Genomic DNA, 24,823 nt, shown 5'->3' with positions numbered 1-24,823 from the left:
CCACCAGGAGGCCGCTTTTTGCAAAACACATTTTCTCACAGTACTGCTACATATTTTGTCCTAACATCACGCAAATCGATACACAGTATCTCTATAGTCATTAAAAAACACATGGTCTTTCAGATTTTTCATTTTCCATCCTGATTGACTAAAAATGGCTTCCAAAGTTTCCAGGACTGCTCCGTTTTGACCAAAATGACTCAAATTATGAACACAGCATGCACTTTCCGTGCAACTTTGCACCCACATTCCCACTATGCCGAGCAAGAAATTCCACTTGAGATTTTTCTAATCAGCCTCATGGTGGCGCCATAACAGTCCGATTTGTGTTTTTACCTATACCTGCACCAATCTGTGTAAAACTTTGTATGTGCACTCTCTAGAGGTCAAGGAAAAACCTTTCCCCTGCATTTCTCACATCTACCTTTTATAGCTCCACCAGGAGGCCGCCTTATGTACAACATATTTCTTTACATTACTCCTTCCGATTTTATCTACATTTCACGCAAATCGGTACACATGATCTCTATAGTCATGTGATCAAGACGGATCTGTTTAATCTTTCATATTCCATCCCGATTGGCTAAGATTCACATCTAAAGTTTGCACAAAATGCCGCAAATCATGAATGCAGCGTCCGATTGTGGTCAACTTTGCACGCACATTCACACTATGTTGAGGAACAAGTGCTACCATTTTAACATTGGCCTGTGGGGGCCAATGTTAGTCAGTTAGAGTCAGTGGGGGCTCCCCACTGACTCTACCTGGCCCTTAGGTGGGCCCCACCTAGGCAATTCTATGTGGGGCCGAGGTGGGTCTTAACTGCGATGCCCATGCGGGCTATAAGTCGCTTCTACCTGGCCCTTAGGTGGGCCCCAACTAGCCACGTTTATGTGGGACCAAGGCGGGTCCTAACTGGGTTTGCCCATGCAGGCTTTAACTGGGTTCTACCTGGGCCCTAGGTGTACCCTAACCAACCAGAGTGCAGTGCCCATCGCTCCAAATGTTGTGACGTCAGGGCTCTCAATACTGCACATTGGTGGGGGAGGAGGGCCCGCAGGGCGCCCGCACACATCGCTGAACCAATGGTAGCCCACGGATGTTTCCTCTGGAGATTTAAAATCTGCCCCTCTATGCCACATATCATCCGCGCTACAGGGTCTTCACTGACCGAGCCACGGCCCCACTGGCCCTCATGACGCTATGCCACTTATATACGCTGCCAAGTGGCCGCGGGCGCTACGTGGGCGTGGCGGCGGGCTAGACGCGAGGCCCTGCGTAGCAGGGCCGAGCTTCTAGTTAAAACAAATAGTGCTGGGGTGCCCAAAAGGTAGATCGCAATCTACCAGTAGATCAAAAATCGCACCCTGTGTGAAGGAAGCGGTGCCTTTGATGAGTGGCCTCCTGGTGGCGCTATAATAGGGCGGGGCGGGGCTTCAGCAATTAATGCTCGTCCCTAGTGGTGGTGTAAGTCCACAAACCAAATTCGGACTTGGTGGCATGCTGCTAACTGGAGTTATGGCTGTGTGTAGCCCAGCCAATGGCAATACAGAGGGGGCGGGGCTTCAGCAATTAAAGCTTGTCCCTATTGGTGGTCAAAGTTCACGTGGTAAATGTGTATTTGGTAGCATGCTGCAAAGTGGACTTATGGCTGTTTAAAGCCCAGCCAATAGGAAGACAGAGGGGGCGGGGCATGCTACATTTCAGTTCGTCCCTATTGGTGGTCTGAGTCCACGTACCGAATTTGTACTCAGTAGCATGCTGTGAACTGGAGTTATGGCTGTTTAAAGCCCAGCCAATGGGAAGACAGAGGGGGCGGGGCTTATGTAATTACAGTTGGTCCCTATTGGTGGTATTAGTTGGACTTGGTGGCATATGCTGCAAACTGGAGTTATAGCTGTTTAAAGCCAGTGGCCTCCTGGTGGCGCTATAATAGGGCGGGGCGGGGCTTCAGCAATCAATGCTCGTCCCTATTGGTGGTCTAAGTCCACATACCAAATTTGGACTTGCTGGCATGCTGCGAACTGGAGTTATAGCTGTGTAAAGCGCTGTTTAAAGCCAGTGGCCTCCTGGTGGCGCTATAATAGGGCGGGGCGGGGCTTCAGCAATCAATGCTCGTCCCAATTGGTGGTGTAAGTCCACATACCAAATGTGGACTTGCTGGCATGCGCACTGCAGTTATAGCTGTGTAAAGTGCTGTTTAAAGCCAGTGGCCTCCTGGTGGCGCTATAATAGGGCGGGGCGGGGCTTCAGCAATCAATGCTCGTCCCGATTGGTGGTGTAAGTACACATACCAAATTTGGACTTGCTGGCATGCTGCGCACTGGAGTTATAGCTGTTTAAAGCCCGTGCTCAAACGGACATCCGGGCTCAAACGGACAAACGGACATACGGACGGACATAGTCAAGTGTAGTGGCCTCCTGGTGGCGCTATAATAGGGCGGGGCGGGGCTTCAGCAATCAATGCTCGTTCCTATTGGTGGTCTAAGTCCACATACCAAATTTGGACTTGCTGGCATGCTGCGAACTGGAGTTATAGCTGTGTAAAGCGCTGTTTAAAGCCAGTGGCCTCCTGGTGGCGCTATAATAGGGCGGGGCGGGGCTTCAGCAATCAATGCTCGTCCCAATTGGTGGTGTAAGTCCACATACCAAATGTGGACTTGCTGGCATGCGCACTGCAGTTATAGCTGTGTAAAGTGCTGTTTAAAGCCAGTGGCCTCCTGGTGGCGCTATAATAGGGCGGGGCGGGGCTTCAGCAATCAATGCTCGTCCCGATTGGTGGTGTAAGTACACATACCAAATTTGGACTTGCTGGCATGCTGCGAACTGGAGTTATAGCTGTTTAAAGCCCGTGCTCAAACGGACATCCGGGCTCAAACGGACAAACGGACATACGGACGGACATAGTCAAGTGTAGTGGCCTCCTGGTGGCGCTATAATAGGGCGGGGCGGGGCTTCAGCAATCAATGCTCGTTCCTATTGGTGGTCTAAGTCCACATACCAAATTTGGACTTGCTGGCATGTGAACTGGAGTTATAGCTGTGTAAAGCGTCCGGGCTCAAACGGACATACGGACGGACATAGTCAGGTGTAGAGCGGCTGGCACCGCTAAAAAGGCTGTGCAGGTAGACCTCATGGCATGCTCCTAGTCCTAAAAATATATACCATTTAATGATTTAAGTATTAAAAAAAACTATTTTTGGCATCTGCCACTTGAATTATGGTGACGTGATTGATTGACATCAAAAAGGGCCTGTCAGCTAAAACCCACAATGCAATACTTTGTATTCACGAGTCTTGAGCAAAACGTCAGTACAGTAGCATTACAAAGTTATATATATTTATTTTGCATTCCATTTCGTGTGTTTGTCTACGTCAGTGCCACTATTCCAAAGCCCCCCCTCAAGTAATTTTTTTAAAACTATTTTCAGAAATGGGATAATAATTCTTTGGGTGGGTAGATGTTGTTGAGCTGATCATTTTAAAAGTAGTTCTCAAGTCAAAAAAAGTGTGGGCACCCCTGAAATAGCGTCTCTGATTTCTTCATGATCTGTGATTTTGTGTACTGATATTGTGAACTGCTGTATTGATTGTGATTGTGATATGGTGTAAGTGATTAACTGATTTCCAAGCAAGGACCCCCCCCCCCCCATCTGCTCTGGGGAAGGCTGAGGCTGAAACGATATAAATGAAAAATAGTGTTTATCTGAGCCATCCTTTGGAGTGCTGCTTTTCCCACTTTGGTGGTATTTGAACCTAGTTATGCACAGTGTTAGTGTAACATGTAGGACACATGTTAATAGAGACCACAGTGTTATTGTAACATGTAGGACACATGTTAATAGAGACCACAGTGTTAGTGTAACATGTAGGACACATGTTCGATCAAAAACACTCTCGTCTTAGTAGATTAAGATCACCATTTATTGCCACAAATGGAATACAGTTAAGCTTAGCGTTAAAGCTCCGCTCTTGGGAGAATATTCACTGAATTTTGTCGAAGCAGCCTGCTAAGCATATATTCAGAGAATGCTTAAGCAAATCCCCCATAGGGATGCAATGTGAACAATACGCAGTATAGAGACATATTAGATGACTTAGCAGATATACATGATAATCACCAGTATTTCAGCCTATACAGACTTTAAACAAGCAGATATACATTATAATCCCCAGTATTTTAGCCTATGCAGACTTTAAACAAGCAGATATACATGATAATCACAGTATTTTCGCCTATGCCAGACTATAATCAAAAAAGGTGGAGGCTGGGGTGGAGGAGGCAGCTTAGCAGAAGTGGTCAGGCAGCAAGACCAGCAGAGACCTAGAGAATTTGAACCGTATTTGTGAAGTCAACTTGGGAAATCCTCACTGGAACTAAAAGGGTTAAAAAGTCGGGCTGATTGACAGAGTGGCAGCTGTCTGAAATCATTCCCCAATCACTAATCAGCGTCGCTACACTATAAAGCACCGCACCTGAAAGAAGCCTGTAAACCAAACCACAGTGGAAGAGAAGGGAGAAGGAGGAGAATCCTCCACACTCCTCCATTATTATCAAACAAAGCGTGCGTTCTGCAACAGCAACGTCGCGCAGAACATCAAAGCAGCACTGGTGCAGCCATAAAAAGCTGGAGAAGCAGCCGGTGAGAGACGAACTGTTTGTTTGTTTAAGAGTCATAAAACTTGCCGTTTGTGGCGCACGTCAGAACGTGCGTTCAAGTTCATTGTCATTTGTTTGTTTGATGTCCTCAAGTTAAAGCAACATGATTGTTGTTTTAAAAACGAATGTGATTTGTTTATTGAGAAATGTAGATTGATAGAAACCGTTTAAATGCTGCTAAAATTCAGTCTATTATATTTGCATTTCATATGAGACTGCATTTTTTAGAAAGAAAGTAAAAACAATATTCAGAAGTGTTAAAAAATATATGTATAGCATTAATATTTTGCATTTATTTCATGTGCATTGTATTTACAGTAATTATTTCTTATTTTTCATTTAAGTTTTTCACCTTACCTATACCTTACAACCTTACAACTACACACTACCTGCATAACCTGTACTGCAACAACAAAAACTAAAGTAAATAAGAACTAAAAGGAAAACCAAAGTTGTGGTCATTGTATGAGTGAAACCCAGTCAAAACCTCCTATGGACTGTACCATCCCTTTCAAACGGGGGAAACTGCAAATATACTAGATAGCTTGACAGTATTTAAAGGAACCTTTCTGCTAATGTGTGAGCTGTGATTGGAGTATGAGTGAGTGACGTAATGACCAGCTGAGGTGTGGATGGGGAATAGAAAGCTGATGTTCACATCAGCTGACTGACCGCTGGTTACAGCTTTGGCGTGCACGACTTCCGTGTCTTGTATGAACTAACGCTATGCTTCATTTAATAGAGACCACAATGTTAGTGTAACATGTAGGACACATGTTAATAGAGTGTAACATGTAGGACACATGGATGTTAATAGAGACCGCAGTGACTTAGTGTAACATGTGGGACACATGGATGTTAATGGAGACCAGGCAGGCAGCAATCAAACCTTTGAGCTTTGGACCACAAAGACAGTGGATAGAACCATTTAACACAACTGTTGATTTAATTGATTTAATTGTATAATGTTGTAACAGTTGTGTCATGACTCACACAGACCACAATCAAAACAAGGCTTTTTTTTTATGTCCAGGAACATTATCTTGTGTCATTGTAGTTCTGTACCGTTTGCAACTTGTTAATAAAGTAATCAATCAATCAATCAATCAATCAATCAATCAAACTCACTGTGTTTCAGAGAGTGACATTCCCACAGATGGTGGATCAACTGGAGCTGTGATTGCAGGGATTATTACACTGATCATCATCTTAGTGGCAGCAGGACTGGGATATTTATACTGGAAGAAGAAGCATCCTGGTGAGTCTTGAACTGATTATTTATTTAAAATCTATGTTTGATAAATCATCCATCTATATATATAATAAGATAATAAATCTATATTTGATAATCATACATCTATGTATTTATAATGATAACATTGTGAAAATGTAAATTATTAGTGTCTCCACACTGACTGATCACTGTCTCACATCTCATCTTGTACACATCAGGTCAAAACTTCTTCTATATATTTATTATATTGATCAAACATGTATTCATTTAGTAAATATATATATAGTGTGTAAGAGTTAACAGTATGTGTATAATACCTTTCTCCCCTGTAGAAGTGAAAAGGACTGATGTTGAAGATAAGATGAAATCCATGATGTACTGAGTTCCACTGCATGCAATCAATTGCTGTACTGCATCTCTAATTTTATTATGGTTAAAAAAAAATCAGTCTAAATAACGATTAAATACATATTCATTTGCTCTATCCCTTAAGCAACAATTTAATTAAATGTAATATTCATGAAGTGTTACCAAACATACTGTAAGCTCCAGTCAACCGATCAAGTACAGATCAACAGGATTTTACTCTAATGTGTTTCAGAGATGAAACCATTGGTGAATCCAGCAGACCAGCCCATGATATATCCAGGTAGGTCAGGGGTGATGCAACTTTGATGATGGAGAGGGCCACTATATTTCCAAACTCACTCCAGAGGGCCACATTGCATATACTGTCGGGCAGACACCTCTTATCTCCGTATTTTAACTTTTTCGTAAATGAATGCCGTACTTTGCCATTCTCACAAAAGTAGCAAAAATGTACAAGCAGTGCGACGCGTTTTGAGCTTCATTAAGCTACTAATATAAACTATTTTAGTTAGTTTGTTTTCATTTGTCGTTGTCATTTAATGTCATGATATATACTATTTTATCAGTGTGAATTGATTTTTTATAATTATTTTGAAATACAGCAATCTAAAGTGTTTTAAAATATGAGATTTCATCAAAACATGTTCATACTTAGAAAAAAAGGGAGGGAGGCTGTGCAGTGCAACATAACAGTGATCAGTGTTTTTTGATCACTAGGTGTCCTGACCCATAGTTTGATAACCATGTTTTACATGGTATCACTGTACTCCTTGACCATCTAATAGAGGTAGACATCAGCTATCAGGAACAAGCACACCATTCAAAGTAATAGGGTGACACAAAAGAACATGGTGACCATCCATTGAAGTTCAATGTGACACCATGTTATAGTTATAGTTTTGGAGCTTGAAATCTACATAATTTTAGCATCAAAATATACTTTGAGCACCAAAGTAAAAGTTCTCAGATTTTCAGAAAATAGCAGATCTACAAGCTCATAACCCATCACATTGTAGATCGGCTGTGTGGTTACTGTAGGTTTTGTATTAATAATCAAATCTGCAAAGTAACAAGTAACTAAAGCTGTCATATGCTGTAATTGTAGTGGAGTAGAAGTAACACAAATGGAAAGGAAAATAAAAGTACCTCAAAATTAAACTGTGCATTGTATGCACCTGCATTGTACTTGAGTAAATATACTTAGTTACTTTGCAGCACCACTGAGCAGCCAATGACTGACTCTAGCTATCAACAGGTGTGCTGATTGCTAGAGTGTGCTAGAGTGAAGAGAGACATGGGTTTATATTAATGGTCTTATCTCAAAATGTATACATCGCACAGCTTAGATCTTTGGATTAAATTGGAGAGCAGACCTGTGCGATCTTGTTGATGTAAAAAGGGTGTTTTCAGTTGAAATAACATTGACTTTCCCATTGACTTTGTGCGGTGTTTAAAGTTAAATATTTAAAAAACTACAAATTATTTCAAAGAGAAAAGTACAAGCACCCATGTCCACAGTAAGCTGGATTTTTTTACAGTTTGAATGGAGTTTCTAAGTGAAAGTATGTGGGAGTAGTTAGCTGCCATACTTTTGGGAGAGAATAAATAAATAGTGACAATAGCTATAGTGTGCTCGCTGCTGCTGCAGCAAGACCACAATTACGTATAGAACACCGTGCTTATGTTTGAAACCGATACCACAATGGGTGAATGTAATGCACACCGGGGGGGGGGCGTTTTTGTGATGGCTCCATCTGAAAATGTTCAGGAACCCAAACTGTACAAGTGAGCAAGTGTCACGCTTTTATGAAATTTTTATTTTTATTTTTGGACCTATCAACCAGACTTAGTATTATTATAATTTGTCAAGGCAGACAGAGAAACCAGATGCAGACAAAGACCAAGGAAACATTTTATACAAAAATCAAAGTGTATTTAATAAAGTCAAAACAGAACTTCTCAAGCCAAAGGAGGCAACAAAGTCCAAAAAGAGTCAACTCAGACAGCTTCTCAAGCTGATGAATACAAACTTCAGGCCTTGTCTTCAAAAGGTAGGAGCTGTGTGGGTAGCCTCGCGTGGCCAGACTATATCACTGCGTGGATATGAGTCTGGTGCTTCTATTTTTTTCCAAGGGGCGGGATCAAAAGAATGGAGTCTGCACGCAATTGATTAAACCTACAACCAACTACCAATTAGTCTCCCATATTTGAATACTGTGCCCTGATTGGTCACCCCAGACTTCGGGAGCAGGAAATGGATTCACAACGGAGCGGTGCCAGACCCAAATCGCAGAGGGCAATCTTATTTTTGCACTGGCAGATTCGTCTGGTCCCAGGCTACTGTGTGGGAGCCAGTCAAGAGGAACAGGTTCACAAACTAAAGATCTGCTGATCTAGTACTGAAAGACGTGTGCACTAGCTGTAGGAATATTATCACTGAGCACAGCGTTCAGTCACAGACAGGTATTAGTAGACAGACAGGTGATTTCTGGATGGAAGACAGACAGGTAACTGCCAGCCCCTCCCCCCTTCAGGTGTGGAATGCAGCTCCAACCTGGTAGACAGAACAGACAGGACAGTCAAACTGCTACAATATGACAGTCAAATCACCAATAATTTGACTGATATTAAAAAAGGGTGGGGAACACATTGCTGACTAGGCCTGTTGTTACACCATTTAGCCAAATAAAATGTGTGTAAAATACAATAATTCTAGTAAGAGTGATGATAGCTTTCTATAACTTGAGAGCCTAAACATTAAGTGATGCAATACTTAAACGCTCAATCTGTTGCTATAACATGATAACACACTTCAAATGATAAAATCATAAATTACGGATGCCGTCATTGATGTATTTCTTTCTTTCTTTCTTTCTTTCTTTCTTTCTTCATTTATCAGATCTCATAACAAATAATGAAGAAATTCGGATTGTGCTGGTTGGGAAGACTGGAGCCGGAAAGAGTGCCACAGGAAACACCATCCTGGGTCCTGAATCTCCTGAAGCATTTCAATCCAATTTTTCACCCGATTCTGTGACATTGAGCTGTAATAAGGCCAGTGGTGTAGTGGCTGGTAGAAAGGTTTCTGTTATTGACACTCCAGGCTTGTTTGACACTGGGTTCAGTAATACTGTAACCATTAAAGAGGTCAGAAACTGTATTACTTGTGCTGCTCCTGGTCCTCATGTGTTCCTGGCTGTGATCATACTAGGGAGATTCACAGATGAGGAGAGGAACGTTGTGGCAAAGATTCAGAAAGCATTTGGACAAAGTTCAGATAAATACACCATGATTCTCTTCACTCATTGTGACAAGCTTAAAGGTCAAACAATTGAAGATTTTTTGAATGATTCTCCAGAACTACAAGGATTAATCAGCAAATATAGTGGTTTTTATCATGTCGTAGACAACGAAAGTAAGGATCCCTCTCAGGTCACTGAGCTGCTGAAGAAAATCAACCAGATGGTGGAGAAGAACGGTGGAAGCCACTACACCAACCAGATGTTCCAAGAAGAAGTAAGAAGACAAGGTGAGAGAAACAAGTCATTACTCAAGCTGATATTGGAGGAGTAACTATAGGTTACTACCGTAACCCCGGTTCTATGAAATATGGAGCGAGAGGTCTCGCTATGGGAGAGTGCCCCCTGTGGTGAAAACAGAAGCATTTCAGGATACACTTCCAGACAATATCGTTGGCTGGATTCTGATTCGCTCCCCTGACCGGAGGTCCCACCCTCCGTCCTAAATAATTAGGGGGCAGATCTTAAGTCGTTCCTTCAGAATAACACTTCTCGTCTGCCTTTAACAAGAAGGGGGTCTTTGCAAGACCTCTCGCTTTGTATTTCATAGAACAAAGGTTACAGTAGTAACCTATAGGTCTATATTCAATAATCCGCTTCGAGGTCTTGCTATGGGAGAGATTTGATAAACTCCCTGATTGTAATCCCGAAGTTTCGAGTTACCAGCCCAAGGTATACCTAATGTCTGGAAGTGACACTGAGGACCGTATGTACCACTGGGGGCGCAGTTACGTCCAAGCTGCAGAACCTGGCAAAGGTTAAGGGCGAAGCCCAGCTGGCTGCATCACAGATGTCCTGCATAGAGACACCTATAAACAGAGCCCAGGATGCCGCCACAGCACTCGTGGAGTGTGCCCTCAGACCCACTGGGGGCAACGTACCACTACTGGAGTAGGCCAACTGAGTGGCCTGCACAACCCAGTGGGAAAGTGTTAGTTTCGACAAAGGTTTACCACGCATGCGTGGTGCCCAAGCCAAAAACAACAGATCCTTGATCTGTTTACATACACTCTCAGTGCCCTCACCGGGCAGAGACAGTGCAGTCCGTGGTCACCACCTCTTCGGAGACGATCCCGTCCACCGGAGCCCCTACTGAGAGGAAACGTAGGTTCCCACAGTGGTAGGGTTGAACCACCTCTCGTAGTGTGTGCCGCTGTGTCTCGGCTCACGAGACTGCTTGTAGCACCAAGTTGTCTGTGTGCGTCGGTAAACACGAGCCTCCTCTCCTCAGAAGGGCAATCGTCGCTGGTGCACGTTTGATGGGCGCTTGTGGGCTGAGAGACAAGTGGAGCGGCAGGACCGTGCGCTCGTAAACCCTGCCTTTGAAAACTAACCCCAGGGGTCCTTGTGTGGCGGATGAACGAGAATGTGAAACTATGCGCCCTTTAGGTCCATGGACGTAAACCCGTCCATGGAACGTCCAAACAGACCCTACTGCTTCACGGGTTGGTCCATGACGCCAATCCGTTCCATCTCGGAGAGGTGGGAGAGGTCTAGCCACCTCGCTATTTCCGTGGTGATGAGGAACGCCATGGAGCGGCCGGTGGCGTTGGATCTGGGCCTACGCCTGGTCCCGGACACCATGCTCTTAGCTCAGCCTCTGGGGCTTTGACTAAGGCATGGGTGGGAAGTGAGGTCGGCTCTGGGCCTCGACTCACTCTTCTGGGTAAACTCTGAGGAAGGCTCCTGCCAACGAGTTTCCCGTCATGCTAGCTTTGGTAGCTAGCAGGCCGCAACATGTGGAGTCAAGATTAGCCTCGGGTTAACCAAGCTGCAGTGTGAGATAGCCTAACAGCTATTGCACATTAGCCACTCGCTAGCTTTCCGTGCTAACAAGTTCTACCAGGCTAAGCTGGAGTTAACTTGTTAGCGATCAAAGGTAATACGTAATAAACGCTAGGAGCGAGCCTGAAGCTACTAGCTCAGGAATATTACGGAAAGAACCTTGTGTTTTAGCACTTACGGTAGAAATTCAGAATCACCTGGATTTGTTAGTGTCTCGCGGTCACAGAAAATGATCCTGGCCAGTTGAAACTTAGTTAAGCGAACAAATCTTTTGGTGAAACTGAGGAAACGCTCTGCTTCCAGACGATAAGTCCTGATTATATTGGACGGAGGGCGGGACCTCCGGTCAGGGGAGCAAATCAGAATCCAGCCAACGATATTGTCTGGAAGTGTATCAAGAAATGCTTCTGTGTTCACGCCAGGGAGGCGCTCTCCCATAGCGAGACCTCGAAGTAGAGTATTGAATATATAACTGGTAGAAGAGTCTTGTCATACAGGGTAGGCCTCACGATTTGATTTGATTAATATTTGTCTGTTAACTATTTGATTTGATCCTACGATGCATCAACATGCATCTACATTTTCTTTATTACTGCACATGGCTACTTTTTGTGTGCTTCCTGTTCACAAATATATGTTCTGTGAGTAGACAGTAGCCTGGAATCACTTATCCGTCTGGCAATCATCCTGTTTGATTTCCAAACGTCACTGATTACATAGGTAAACAAGACTGCAATCTGTCAATTGCTAACTTGCGCCTTGAGAATTAATGTACAATTTAAACAAAGAAACCAAAAAAAAAAAACTGACGACGAATGGGGTTGGCCAGGAGTTTGAAGGGGGTGGGGGGTTTGGGTGGGGAGTCCATGAATGGAGTGGGGGAGTCCCGACGAATGGGGGTGGCCGGGAGTTGGAAGGGGGTGGGGGGTCTGGGTGGGGAGTCCATGACTGGAGGTAGAGGGGCCATCGGAATTCAGCAGATTAGGAGGGGGGCACTCAGGCACAGAAGAGTCAAAAAAGGCAGCGAACCTAAGGGTTAAAGCTTGGAGGTCCGCCCGAGCAGCGGCACGTTCAGCCCTAGCATTCGTACTTTCAGCTCTAGAAGCGTCCAGCTGATCGGAGAGCACCCGAACCTGGAGCCATGCTTATTCTTTAGAAAAAGGTTAAAACCCCAGTTCGAAGCCTGACCAGAGAGAAAGCCAATGGTAGCTGTGACCCGGGCAACACCATCAGGCAGTGGAGGAGGGACGGACATAGAATAAAGGTCACATAAAATAAAGGTCACAAGCGGCCAGAAACCGACGACAACCTCCTAAGGTGCCACAGAATGTGGGGGGGAGATGGCCAAAGGTGGAAGGAGAGAGGAGGTGGTGGGAGTCAGGAGTGACGGGTTCAGGAGTGGCGGGTTCGAGTCAAAAAAGGCAGCGAACCTAAGGGTTAAAGCTTGGAGGTACGCCCGAGCAGCAGCATATTCAGCCCTAGCATTCGTACTTTCAGTTCTAGAAGCGTCCAGCTGATCGGAGAGCACCCGAACCTGGAGCCATGCTTATTCTTTAGAAAAAGGTTAAAACCCCAGTTCGAAGCCTGACCAGAGAGAAAGCCAATGGTAGCTGTAACCCGGGCAACACCATCAAGCAGTGGAGGAGGGACGGACATAAAGTAAAGGTCACATAAAATAAAGGTCACAAGCGGCCAGAAACCGACGACAACCTCCTAAGGTGCCACAAAATGTGGGGGGGAGATAGCCAAAGGTGGAAGGAGAGAGGAGGTGGTGGGAGTCAGGAGTGACGGGTTCAGGAGTGGCGGGTTCGAGTCAAAAAAGGCAGCGAACCTAAGGGTTAAAGCTTGGAGGTACGCCCGAGCAGCAGCATATTCAGCCCTAGCATTCGTACTTTCAGCTCTAGAAGTGGCCAGCTGATCAGAGAGCACTGGTCCCGCCCCCTCACCACTGACCAATCAGAAGCCGCGGCTTGTGGGTGCCCGTCCCGCCCTGCTCCGTCCCTTGGACATAGCATGATTTCTAGACTGAGAAGCGAAGTGAGAAAAAAATCTGTTGATCGGAGCGAATCAGTCTAATTAGTATAACCAAATGGACCTGTGAAGCCTTGTCATACGATGGTATCACTCACCAATGATAGCAGACCTACAGGCTCATAACGTGTCACATTGCAATGCATTCTGAGCTTGTAGATCTGTCGAATGTTTGAATATCAATACTTTTGTACATTTAGAGCTATCACACTTTAAATCAGATGGAGATCTCACAGTCTTTTGAGGGTCAACATAACACCACACACCCACGTGGCCAGGGCATATCATGAAATTGTCAAACATTTCCCAAAATGTTACCCCCCCCCCCCCCCCCCCCCCACACACACACACACACACACACACACACACACACACACACACACAAACCACCACCCGCAAAGAACAACAACAACAACAAATATACAAAAATCTAATAATTTAAAATAATAAATGAGTGGAAATAGCTGACAACAAGCTCATAATGTAACATGTTGTGAGCTTGTAGACCAGCAAGTGTTATTTGTCGTACAAAGAGGTGATCAGCAATGATTTAATACATTATTAATATTGTGTAATATGAAATTGTCTCTCGTGTTTCAGGGCTGAAAACATTGATGGATTCACTGAACCTGACTGCAGCATCTTCAGGTGGGTCCTTTGTTTATTGAATGAACTGATATTCAGACAGACCTAGAATAAACTAGAAAAAATGCTCCTCGGAGCACAGGTCTCCGCCAGGACAGGAAGTTGCAATAGAGGTTGTGTTGTGTTTGTAACAATATAAGTTTTATAATCAGCGTATCAACCTGTCATTGATAGTTTGCCTATAATGTGTTTGCTTGCTGACGAAGGCGGTCACACTTTTCTTTCCTCCTGACCCTTATCTCTCCATACTCCTCCACCTCGCTTCTCTACACTGTACCCACGAACAATCCCGGGTGAAAAACATGGAAATTCTTAACTGGTCGTTAAACGCCATAGACCAAATTTTCTCAACTCGGAAAACTGGACCTGAGGACCCCAAATGCCCCGATGGGACCTTTCTGGCAGGATACATGGGCGATGCCCACTACAAGTGGCGAGTTCTGTGTCTGTCCATTTTGTCTATCGAGGACATTGAAGATATTTATAATTTCGTCTTTATGAACAGGTTTTTTTGCTGATTGGAGCGGGCATTGCACTTGTGTATCGGAAAATTGGCAAGACAGCTGCCCTGGACGGAGCCCCCAGGCTGCCTGTAATGATAATGGAGATGGGCAGAGTGCTGACAACTCAGGCGGGTGTGACCGCTGAACTGAAACGCGACACGAATAACATCGTGGACAACATCACTGAACTGAGGCGCGACACGGATAACATCATCAACGAGAGAGTCCACAAGCTGGACATCAAGCTGGACACCATCCTGGCATCGATCTTGGAGAGAGTTTAAGCTAGACACCAAGCTGGCGTCTCTCTCTGAGAAAGAACACATGTGGGACAACATCAAGACATCGATCTCGGACCTGAAACGCGTTGTGGACGACATCTCGGCCAGTGGCCGCACAACGGAGATCGTCGCTGACCTGAAACGTGTTGTGGACGTCATCTCAGCCAGTGGCCGCACAATGGAGATCATCGCTGAGAGAGTTACTGCTCTGCGGGGCGATATGAACATGGTTAGAACCAGGCTGGATAAGCCAGGATGGGAGTAGATAAATTGTCTGCTCGGGAATACTATGGATTATGGATTATTGGACCCCCCCCCCCCCCCGGTTCTTCCTCCGGTGGCTACAATGTGGAGATGACCGAGAGACCGCGTGTCATAAGGAGGCGCGATGTATGAGTTCTGGCCGTTTATGTTAACATGGGAAATGCGAGGAGAAAAAACTACACGAGTCAAAATGGAGGTATAGTGTGCGCCTTAGAATAGAGGCGGACGGGAAACAATTACTTCCGGGTAAATTCCGGGTCACTTCCGGTGGTGTTACACTGAAAATGGTGCCCGAAAAAAAAAATCGATTTTTTTTTTTTCTTTGAAAAAAAGGAAAAAACACCCGCACCGTAGGACTACGGTTTCGGCGCTTAACAGTTGGATTTAACGGCCCGTAGGACTACGGTCTTGGCGGTTTTAATGTATGAAATATGTTTTGCTGACTCTTGCTGTAAACCCATTCGCCCTTTTTGGGACAAATAAAGTAAACCTTGAACCTTGAACCTTAAGCATGAGAAGGTCTATACATCACAGTGCATTATGCATGGCATTAAGGTTTCATACGTTTCTATATCATGCAGTATTATATATTGAGTAGCAGTTAATAGCAATTGACAATGACTTACAGTAGATGGTACTTTAGTTTGTTTGTAGTTTGTTGTAGGTAGAGGATTTATTATGACAGGATCACAAACACAAACAGTACATGGTTGATGCATTGTGTGCTTGTAAATCAAGTATAGAATATGTTTTTCCAAAAATAAAAGCATGCTTTACAAGATTAGGCATAAGTGCATGTGTGTTAAACATTGTGCATAATAGTCAACGAATACAAACAGTGGGTCAGACATAACCAAAACAAATGGAAGCTGAAAGATGTGACAATATACCTGTTGATAACATGACTACAGGAATAATGTATACCAACATATGTAAAAAGCATTACGTATTCCTGATATTGAGTAATGATTACACAATGACTCTTAAGTAGTTGAAGACCATACATTGTTAAAACAATTCCTCAGTCTTCTATACTGCTGTCTTCTGTTTACATTGTACACTGAATATCTGTTCTGGAAATAGTTGATCTACAAAATACAACGCGTTGAAAATCAATGTGTAGTAAGCTTGTAGATGTGCACTTTTCAGCAAAGGTTTACCTCAAAATATGTAGGTATTTAACTGGTTAATACAACCATATGGTAAATGCCTGAAGTCCTGCTTTATGAGGACAACTGTGAAGAGTGTCCTTTTGTATATTAGATGCTCAATAAAAACAACACTGCTATCTGAAAAAGAGCATTCCTTGTGGGCACTTCAGTTGAGCTCAGCATGTCTGAAAAACTGAGGTCATAAAGACAGTTCAAACGTGTGTGTGTGTGTGTGTGTGTGTGTGTGTGTGTGTGTGTGTGTGTGTGTGTGTGTGTGTGTGTGTGTGTGAGTGTGACACACAATTGAAAGCAGTACAATACCATACAATGAATGTGTCTTTATAAGTTATGTGCATTTGGGCCCAAGTAGTAGTGAAGGCATGCATTGATTTAATAATAATAACTATTATTATTAATACAACTGCTACTACTACTTTACAACTTCTATTATCAGTGTACTACTACTACTATTACCACCACCACCACCACCACCACTAATAATCATAATAATAATGAATGTTGTATGTTTTGAGGCATTTTTTTCAAAGCTGACCAATCCTGCAAACTGTGGAAGCCACTGTAAGACAAATAGGATGGAATATGAAATATCGGGCATATCCATCAGAATCACATGACTATGGAGATACTGTGTACCAATATGAGTGATTTTTGGACAGAATCTGAATGAATAATATCCAAAAATATATTGTACATAAATCGGCCTCCTGGTGGCGCTGTAAAAATCAGATGTGAAAAATGCAGTGCAGATGTTTTTCTGTGGCCTCTAGGGAGTGTGCGTGCAAAGTTTCACGCAGATCGGTGCAGTTATAGTTACAAATGCAAATCGGCCTGTTATAGCGTCACCATGAGGCTGATTTGAAACATTTCAAGTGACATTTCTTCCTCGGCCTAGTAGGAATGTGCGGGTACAATTTTATGGAAAAGGCAAGCTGCGTTCATGATTTGAGGCAGTTTGTTCAAAACGGACCAATCCTGCAAACTTTGGAAGCCAACCTTAACCAATGAGGATGGAATATGGGAAATCGGACAGATCAGGGTTGATCAAATGACTATAGAGATACTGTGTATCGATTTACATGAGGTTTGGTTAAAAACTGTAGGAGTAATGGGGAAAAATAGGTTTTGCACAAATCGGCCTCCTGGTGGCGCTATGACAGGCCCATGTGAAAAATGTGGGGCAGAGGTTCTGAATTGGCATCCAGGGACACACACACGGACGGAAGGACGGACGGAGGGTAAAACATACTCTCTCGCCATGCCTTTCGGCCTGGCGGAGACAACTATACTGTTTACTAGTACAACACAATTATTGTGTAGTTGTGCTGATGTTATGATGGTATTATGTAGTTTTGTTAATGTTGTGTATTTGTGTTGATGTTGTGATGGTATTGTGTAATTGTGTTAATGTTGTGTATTTGTGTTGATGTTGTGATGGTATTGTGTAGTTCTGTTAATGTTGTGTATTTGTGTTGATATTGTGATGGTATTGTGTAGTTGTGTTAATGTTGTGTATTTGTGGTTCATGTTGTGTTGATGTGTTGATGTTTTGCTGATGTGTGTAGTTGTGGAGCGTTTTTTAGAGAAGAGAGAAGAGTCTAGGACGTGTGGAGCATTGTCCAGGGTGTTTTAGAGAAGAGAGAAGATTCTAGGACGTGTGGAGCGTTGTAGAGGGTATTTTATGGAAGGGAGAAGAGTTTAGGACGTGTTGTTACATCAGCTCCCAATCCTTCTACCTCTTCCTAATTCTCTCTGTGTGTGGATTGGGTGACTAGAGACAGGGGTGTGGCGGCTAGTTGGAGCCTCCTCAGCTGCACCTCTTCAGCAATCTAGTTGCCTCTATATAAGCTCTGCCCTGTTCTCCAGTTCTTGTCAGATCCTAAATGTTTCGTGCTCTTTCTGAAACCAGAACCTGTTGGATCCCTGTCCTGTTTTCGTGGCTTCCCTGGACCTCGCCTCGCCTGCTCTGCCAGCCTAAGCCTAGGCCTCAAGTTTTGGCCTATTCCTTTTTTGACCTTCTTGCCTGCTTTTGCCTTGATGTTTTTGTTTGCTCTCTGGGCTGGCAATAAATCTATATTCTTTGAACTTATCCTTGCCTCCGTGTCTGAGTCTGCACCTGGGTTCACCTATAGACTTTAACCGTAACACGTGTGGAGCGGTGTCCAGGGGTTTTTAGAGAAGAGAGAAGAGTCTAGGATGTATGGAGCGTTGTCCAGGGTGTTTTAAAGAAGAGTCTAGGACGTGTGGAGCATTGTCCAGGGTGTTTTAGAGAAGAAAAAAGAGTCTAGGACGTGTGGAGCATTGTCCAGGGTGTTTTAGGGAAGAGAGAAGAGTCTAGGACGTGTGGAGCGTTGTCCTTATGGAAGGGAGAAGAGTCTAGGACAGGTGGAGCGTTGTCCAGGTTGTTTTAAAGGAGAGAAGAGTTTAGGACGTGTGGAGCGGTGTCCAGGGGGTTTTAGAGAAGAGAGAAGGGTCTATGACGTGTGGAGCGTTGTCCAGGGTATTTTATGGAAGGGAGAAGAGTTTAGGACCTGTGAAGCTGTGTCCAGGGGTTTTAAAGAAGAGAGAAGAGTCTAGGACGTGTGGAGCGTTGTCCAGGATGTTTTAGGGGAGGGAGAACATTCAAGTACTTGTGGAGCGGTGTCAAAGGGGTTTTAGAGAAGAGAGAAGAGTCTAGGACGTGTGGAGCGCTGTCCATGGTGTTTTAGGGAAGGGAGAAGAGTCTAGGACGTGTGGAGCGTTGTCTAGGGTGTTTTAGTGAAGGGAGAAGAGTCTATAATATGTGGAGCGTTGTCCAGGGTGCTTTAGAGAAGAGAGAAGAGTCTAGGACGTGTGGGGCGTTGTCCAGAGTATTTTATGGAAGGGAGAAGAGTTTAGGACGTGTGAAGCGGTGTTCAGGGGGTTTTAGAGAAGAGAGAAGAGTGTAGGATGTGTGGAGTGTCCAGGGTGTTTTAGAGAAGGGAGAAGAGTCTAGGACGTGCGGAGCGTTGTCCAGAGTGTTTTAGGGAAGTGAGAAGAGTCTAGGACGTGTGGAGCGTTGTCCAGGAGGTTTTAGAGAAGAGAGAGGAATCTAAGACGTGCGGAGCGTTGTCCAGGGTGTTTTAGAGAAGAGAGAAGAGTTTAGGACGTGCGGAGCGTTGTCCAGAGTGTTTTAGGGAAGGGAGAAGAGTCTAGGACGTGTGGAGCGTTGTCCAGGGTGTTTTAGAGAAGGGAGAAGAGTCTAGGATATTTGGAGCGTTGTCCAGGGTGTTTTAGGGAAGGGAGAAGAGTGTAGGATGCGTGGAGCATTGTCCAGGGTGTTTGCGAGAAGAGAGAAGAGTCTAGGACGTGTGGAGTGTTGTCCAGGATGTTTTACTGAAGAGAGAAGAGTGTAGGACGTGTGGAGCGTTGTCCAGGGTGTTTTAGAGAGGAGAGAAGAGTGTAGGACGTGTGGAGTGTCCAGGGTGTTTTAGAGAAGGGAGAAGAGTCTAGGATTTGTGGAGCGTTGTCCAGGGTGTTTTAGAGAAGAGTCTAGGACGTTTGGAGTGTTGTCCAGGATGTTTTACTGAAGATAGGAAGAGTGTAGGACGCGTGGAACGTTGTCCAGGGTGTTTTAGAGAAGAGAGAAGAGTGTAGGACGTGTGGAGTGTCCAGGGTGCTTTAGAGAAGGGAGAAGAATATAGGACTAGGACGTGTGGAGCGTTGTAGAGGGTGTTTTAAAGAAGGGAGAAGAGTCATAGATATAAGGTGCATCAACATAGCAGCAGGTATGTACTGTTCATGATATATCAGCATTAAATCATTCTTATATTTATTTTATCTTTGTTGAATTTCATATCACCACATGATGACCCAACAACATCTTGCCTGAAACAGATGAAGAAAAAGGTGAGAGTTTTCCATTTCAGTTCAATACTTGAACCAGTGAGTTGGTTGATACCTATGTGTGGATGTAGAGATGAAGGAGCTTCATTTTCTGTGATGCATTTATCTCAACCACCTTTCTTTTTTTTATTCCTAACAGCATCTTTTGTGATGCAGCACAGGACACAGTTGATTCAAGACGTTCCACTTTCCATAGTCATGTCTATAGTAGACAGTCTAGGAACCAGGGTCCACCCTGAGCTCTATGCTGAGATTAAAGCTGCAGAGATGACCGTGGACCAAATGAAGAGACTGTACACATCACTGCTAGACCCTGGAGAAACATCTGTTAGAGCAGCCTTTTACAATGCTCTTACACAACACCTCGCTGAGACATCTGGTAAGATCCACATGTATTACTAAATGACTTGATTTATTTTTATTGACATTTATTATTTTTTTCAAAACACGTACATAACTTTAATTTAAAATAAAAAACACAATAACCTAAATATAATTTGTAGTAGCATTCGCACACATTTTTGAGACCTTGAAGGATAAAATACCTTTTAAATAATGGAATTATGAAATACTTTTAGTAATGATTTTTAATCTGATTTAAAGGAGTCTGATGGTGTGGAATCACAGAAACAAAACGTTAGCCTCATAATTGCCTACGTACGTTTTTGGTCAACATGACATATCTGCCTAACTCTACTCTCCTAACACTGCTGCTTCATTGAGCCTTATTGCCGTTGTCCTCAGCCTATCAGAATGCTTGTTACATTGCAAAATCACTTTCTGCTTAAGTGATGACTTAAGTAATTTTAAGTACATTTTTTGACAAGCATTCTGATAGGCTGAGGACATAAGCAATAAGGTAGAGTGAATCAGCAGTGTTAGGAGAGTAGAGTTATGCAGATATAAATAAAGGCAGATAAACATGACTTGGGCAAAATTTGTTTTTTCTCATGATTGCCTAAGTCAACTAGATCAGTGTTTCTCAATCTTTTTTGGCTTGAGTACCCCCTTTTCCTGATTTCTGAATCCAAGTACCCCCTTTGCCGGACATCAATATTTTGCCTATAAAACTGCAATTAAAAACATAGCTAGTGGTGTATGATGCTATGATAACCCCTCTTTTCAAGTATATAACATCACAAATAAAAAATAGAGTGAAAGAGTTTCAAATGGTGCCTCCTGAGCAGATTTATTTTAAACACTGTGGCCATAACATTTCAGTCCAGTTTTCATGTTAATAACTTGACAATAATAACAATACATTCAAACAACTTTCAAACACATCCCAGTTCCCTGGTACCACGTCATTTGGGTTAGCAACTACAGATCAGGCTCACTCCAAGTTTCTCCATTAAACAGTAAGTGTTTTTCCCCTCCTAATTAATTCTGTGCTTCACGCGCTCGCACACGTACGGAACGCATGCACGTCCCCTTCGGATGTTCTCCACGTCCGTGGTTATCATGTTATAGCAACAGATGAGAGTTTAAGTATTGCATCAGTTAATGTTTAGGCTCTCTAAGTTATAGAAGAATATCACTCTCACTAAAATGATTGTATTCTACACAAATTTTATTTGGCTAACTGGTGTAACAACAGGCCTAGTCAGCAATGTGTTTTTTCCCCCTTTCTTTTACTATCAGTCAAATTATTGGTGATTTGACTGTCCTGTCTGTTCTGTCTACCAGGTTGGAGCTGCATTCCACACCTGGGGGGGGGGGGGGGGGTGGCAGTTACCTGTCTGTCTTCCATCCAGAAATCTGTCTGTCTACTAATACCTGTCTGTGACTGAACGCTGTGCTCAGTGATAATATTCCTACAGCTAGTGCACACGTCTTTCAGTACTAGTTCAGCAGATCTTTAGTTTGAGAACCTGTTCCTCTTGACCGCACAGCTCCACACAACCTTTTGAAGACAAGGCCTGGAGTTTGTATTCATCAGCTTGAGAAGCTCAGTTAACTCTTTTTGGACTTTGTTGCCTCCTTTGGCTTGAGAAGTTCTGTTTTGACTTTATTAAATACACTTTATTTTTTGAATAAAATGTTTCCTTGGTCTTTGTCTGCATCTGGGTTCTCTGTCTGCCTTGACAAATTATAATAATAATAAGTCTGGTTGATAGGTCCAAAAATCTTTCTCTTTTTCGTAAAAGCGTGAACGTTTTTTTTTTTTAATTATTGGCCATAACCAATTGATATATCCTCCTATAATTTCACAAACCTCATGTGGCCATCATGTCAGCAAAACTCTGTGCCCGTTTCTCCTCACTGGCTGGAGCAATTGATCTGAATTTGCACACTTAAGGTGCATCAACCATTCACCATTACGATCTGGGCGCAACTGCGAAGCCCGTTTCTCAATTTCATCAAAACTCAGCTGTTTATTAGTGTTTTAAAAAACAACGGGAGATCAAACTGCGCATGCGTCGAATCAACACACCCACTCTGTTACAGTGTTTAGACCGCATGCCTCGCCTGCCTCAAGCACACACACACACACACACACACACACACACACACACACACACACACACACACACACACACACACACATATATATATATTAACCCGACCAAGTTCACAGGGACACTGGGCACAAGCGGGTTCTTGGGGATAAAACCAGGTCTGGTTTTAATTACCACCCGGCTGTTGCCATCACTAAGCTGCAGACACTCACCATGTGTTGACAAGGCGTGAAGGTCACTGATTCTCTTATAGTCCTGTAGCAAGTCATCAAAAAAGCCCTTAGTTTTTGAGTTACCCCTACCCGAGTTAGAACAAAACACAACCATGTTTTTTCTTGTCTTTAGGGTCTCCCATTAATGAAATGGATTGTTGTTAAATTTTATTTTAGGGCAAAATTCGTTTTTTTGGCTATTCTTTAGAACTACCCCAATCTCTGAAAAAGGCAAATCCGAATAGGGCAAAGGTGACCAAAAATGCTATAACTTGAGAATGCTCACTCTTATCTTCATCAAATTTGCTGAGGTATGAACCAGGTGTCTACCCTACATCACCAAAGAGTCAGAATGTCATTTACATAACGAAATACTGAAATATAGTCCTTTAAACATACCTTTAGTTTAGGCGGAAATTGTACTTTTGTAGTGAGGACTCCTCTACTTTCCCCCATTTAGAAAAACAACATACATTTATGTCAAATAAGCTGTTACTGCATAGCCTAAGATGATGTCAAATAAGCTGTTACTGCATAGCCTAAGATGCTATTAAACAATAACCAGTGGTTGTGTGGAAAGATCTAGTACAGTTTTATTGCAAATTAGACTTCTTTAGACATACCCCTTCACTGGAAATAAAACATTGTAGGTGGGTGCAAATATGGTTTGACCCAAAAATAAGTAGAACAAAAGGTTTCTCAATGGTTTATTGTAGTATTAGGCGTATTTAATAACATATCAAAAGTTTACCAAAATCTGATCATTAGAAATGTCAAATTTCCAAGATGGCCGCCACTAGTTTCTTAAAAGACCATTACTCCCTCATTATTTGCCCTACACAAGTCATTTTGGTGATCTAGGAATCCAATTAGCATATATCAATTATACTCAAGTGATTATAAGTACAATTATAAGTTAAAGCAATTGGTTATAAGCATATTTAACTATGTCATTTGACATTTCTCCATTTTCTACATGTCATAATGCCCAGAATTGGTGAATTCATCACATATTATACATGTAATTCACATTCTGTTGAAGCTTTCAAGATTTATTTTGATACCAATAAGGAATAAATTAATTATTACTGGGTGGTACTGTGACAGTTGTAAAAACATGGCTGCCATGATAGACTGGGAATATTACACAAAATCTTTGAAGAAATTCCTTACCGAGAAATCTCTTCACCAATTTGTTTGTAAAGGTGTCTGGTTCCCAAACTGGGGGTCCCCAGATGGTTAGCTTGATGTGCAACATTGTTTTCTCACTCAACACTAAACAAACCAACATACAGTATAAGTGTATACAGGGTATCTGCACATTTCTAAAGTTACAATTTAATTACTCTTAAGACTCAATAGTATCTCAAATATTAGGTAAGAAAGAGGAAAACATTGTGAAAATAGCCGATGTACAAGCTCACAACGCTACACTCAAAAAGAATGGCCACTTGTCTGGTCTATGGGGAAGATGGACTCCTCAGTGGGGATACAGTGGAGAGAAATGGCCCCTTATGGGCCTAGAGAGGATGTGCAAGTCAGTACAGAGCTATCACAACATGTATCTAGTGTCTGGGTGTCTAGTCAGGGGTGGTGGAGGAGTGTGGCGTGGATAAGGTGCAGATGTGCTTGTCACAAACATCTCCTTATTCCTGAGACTAGTAGTTGTGTTAATTTTACATGTCTTTATTCTGTGATTGGTACTGCTGGCAATAAGCTTGAACCTTGATATTTTTTTCTCGATAATTTTAACAGCAAGAAGGTACGTATAGGGGACAGCCCATGACGCACTGGGCTCCAGTCACCCCATAGAATCCTAATCTAACCGACCTCCACGCCCATAAGGGGCTGTGTCTCTGCTGCTATCCAACAAACAAGCATTGCTTTTGGCAAACATCAAGTTTTTGTTCTGGAGCTGTTCTGGAGAGGGGAGAGGACGCTCTGAGCCATAATGATAAGTCACTGGGGGCCCCTGGGAATATTAACGGTCAGCCACCACCGACTCTCCTGTGAGCCAGTCCGACATACACCCTTGTCTGCCTGACACA

At 43.2% G+C, this 24,823-nt stretch overlaps 1 protein-coding gene across 1 annotated transcript in view; it reads left to right on the top strand.

Annotated features, from left to right (window-relative positions):
* The window catches only part of LOC311041235 (uncharacterized protein), a 254,350-nt gene that overhangs the window by 83,313 nt on the left and 146,214 nt on the right, over positions 1–24,823 (top strand). Inside the window, exons 4-8 of the mRNA XM_084086139.1 lie at positions 5,799–5,918; positions 6,496–6,543; positions 9,163–9,792; positions 13,979–14,026; positions 20,244–20,483. Of these exons, the coding sequence (XP_083942265.1) occupies positions 5,799–5,918; positions 6,496–6,543; positions 9,163–9,792; positions 13,979–14,026; positions 20,244–20,483 (1,086 nt within the window). The remainder of the gene's footprint in view (positions 1–5,798; positions 5,919–6,495; positions 6,544–9,162; positions 9,793–13,978; positions 14,027–20,243; positions 20,484–24,823) is intronic.

The sequence above is a fragment of the Gymnoscopelus microlampas genome, assembly GCF_963454915.1.
Source record: "Gymnoscopelus microlampas genome assembly, contig: SCAFFOLD_31, whole genome shotgun sequence".
NCBI lineage: Eukaryota > Metazoa > Chordata > Actinopteri > Myctophiformes > Myctophidae > Gymnoscopelus > Gymnoscopelus microlampas.
The sequence above is the reverse complement of the archived record's forward strand: the minus strand, read 5'-3'. Positions and strand labels throughout refer to the sequence as shown.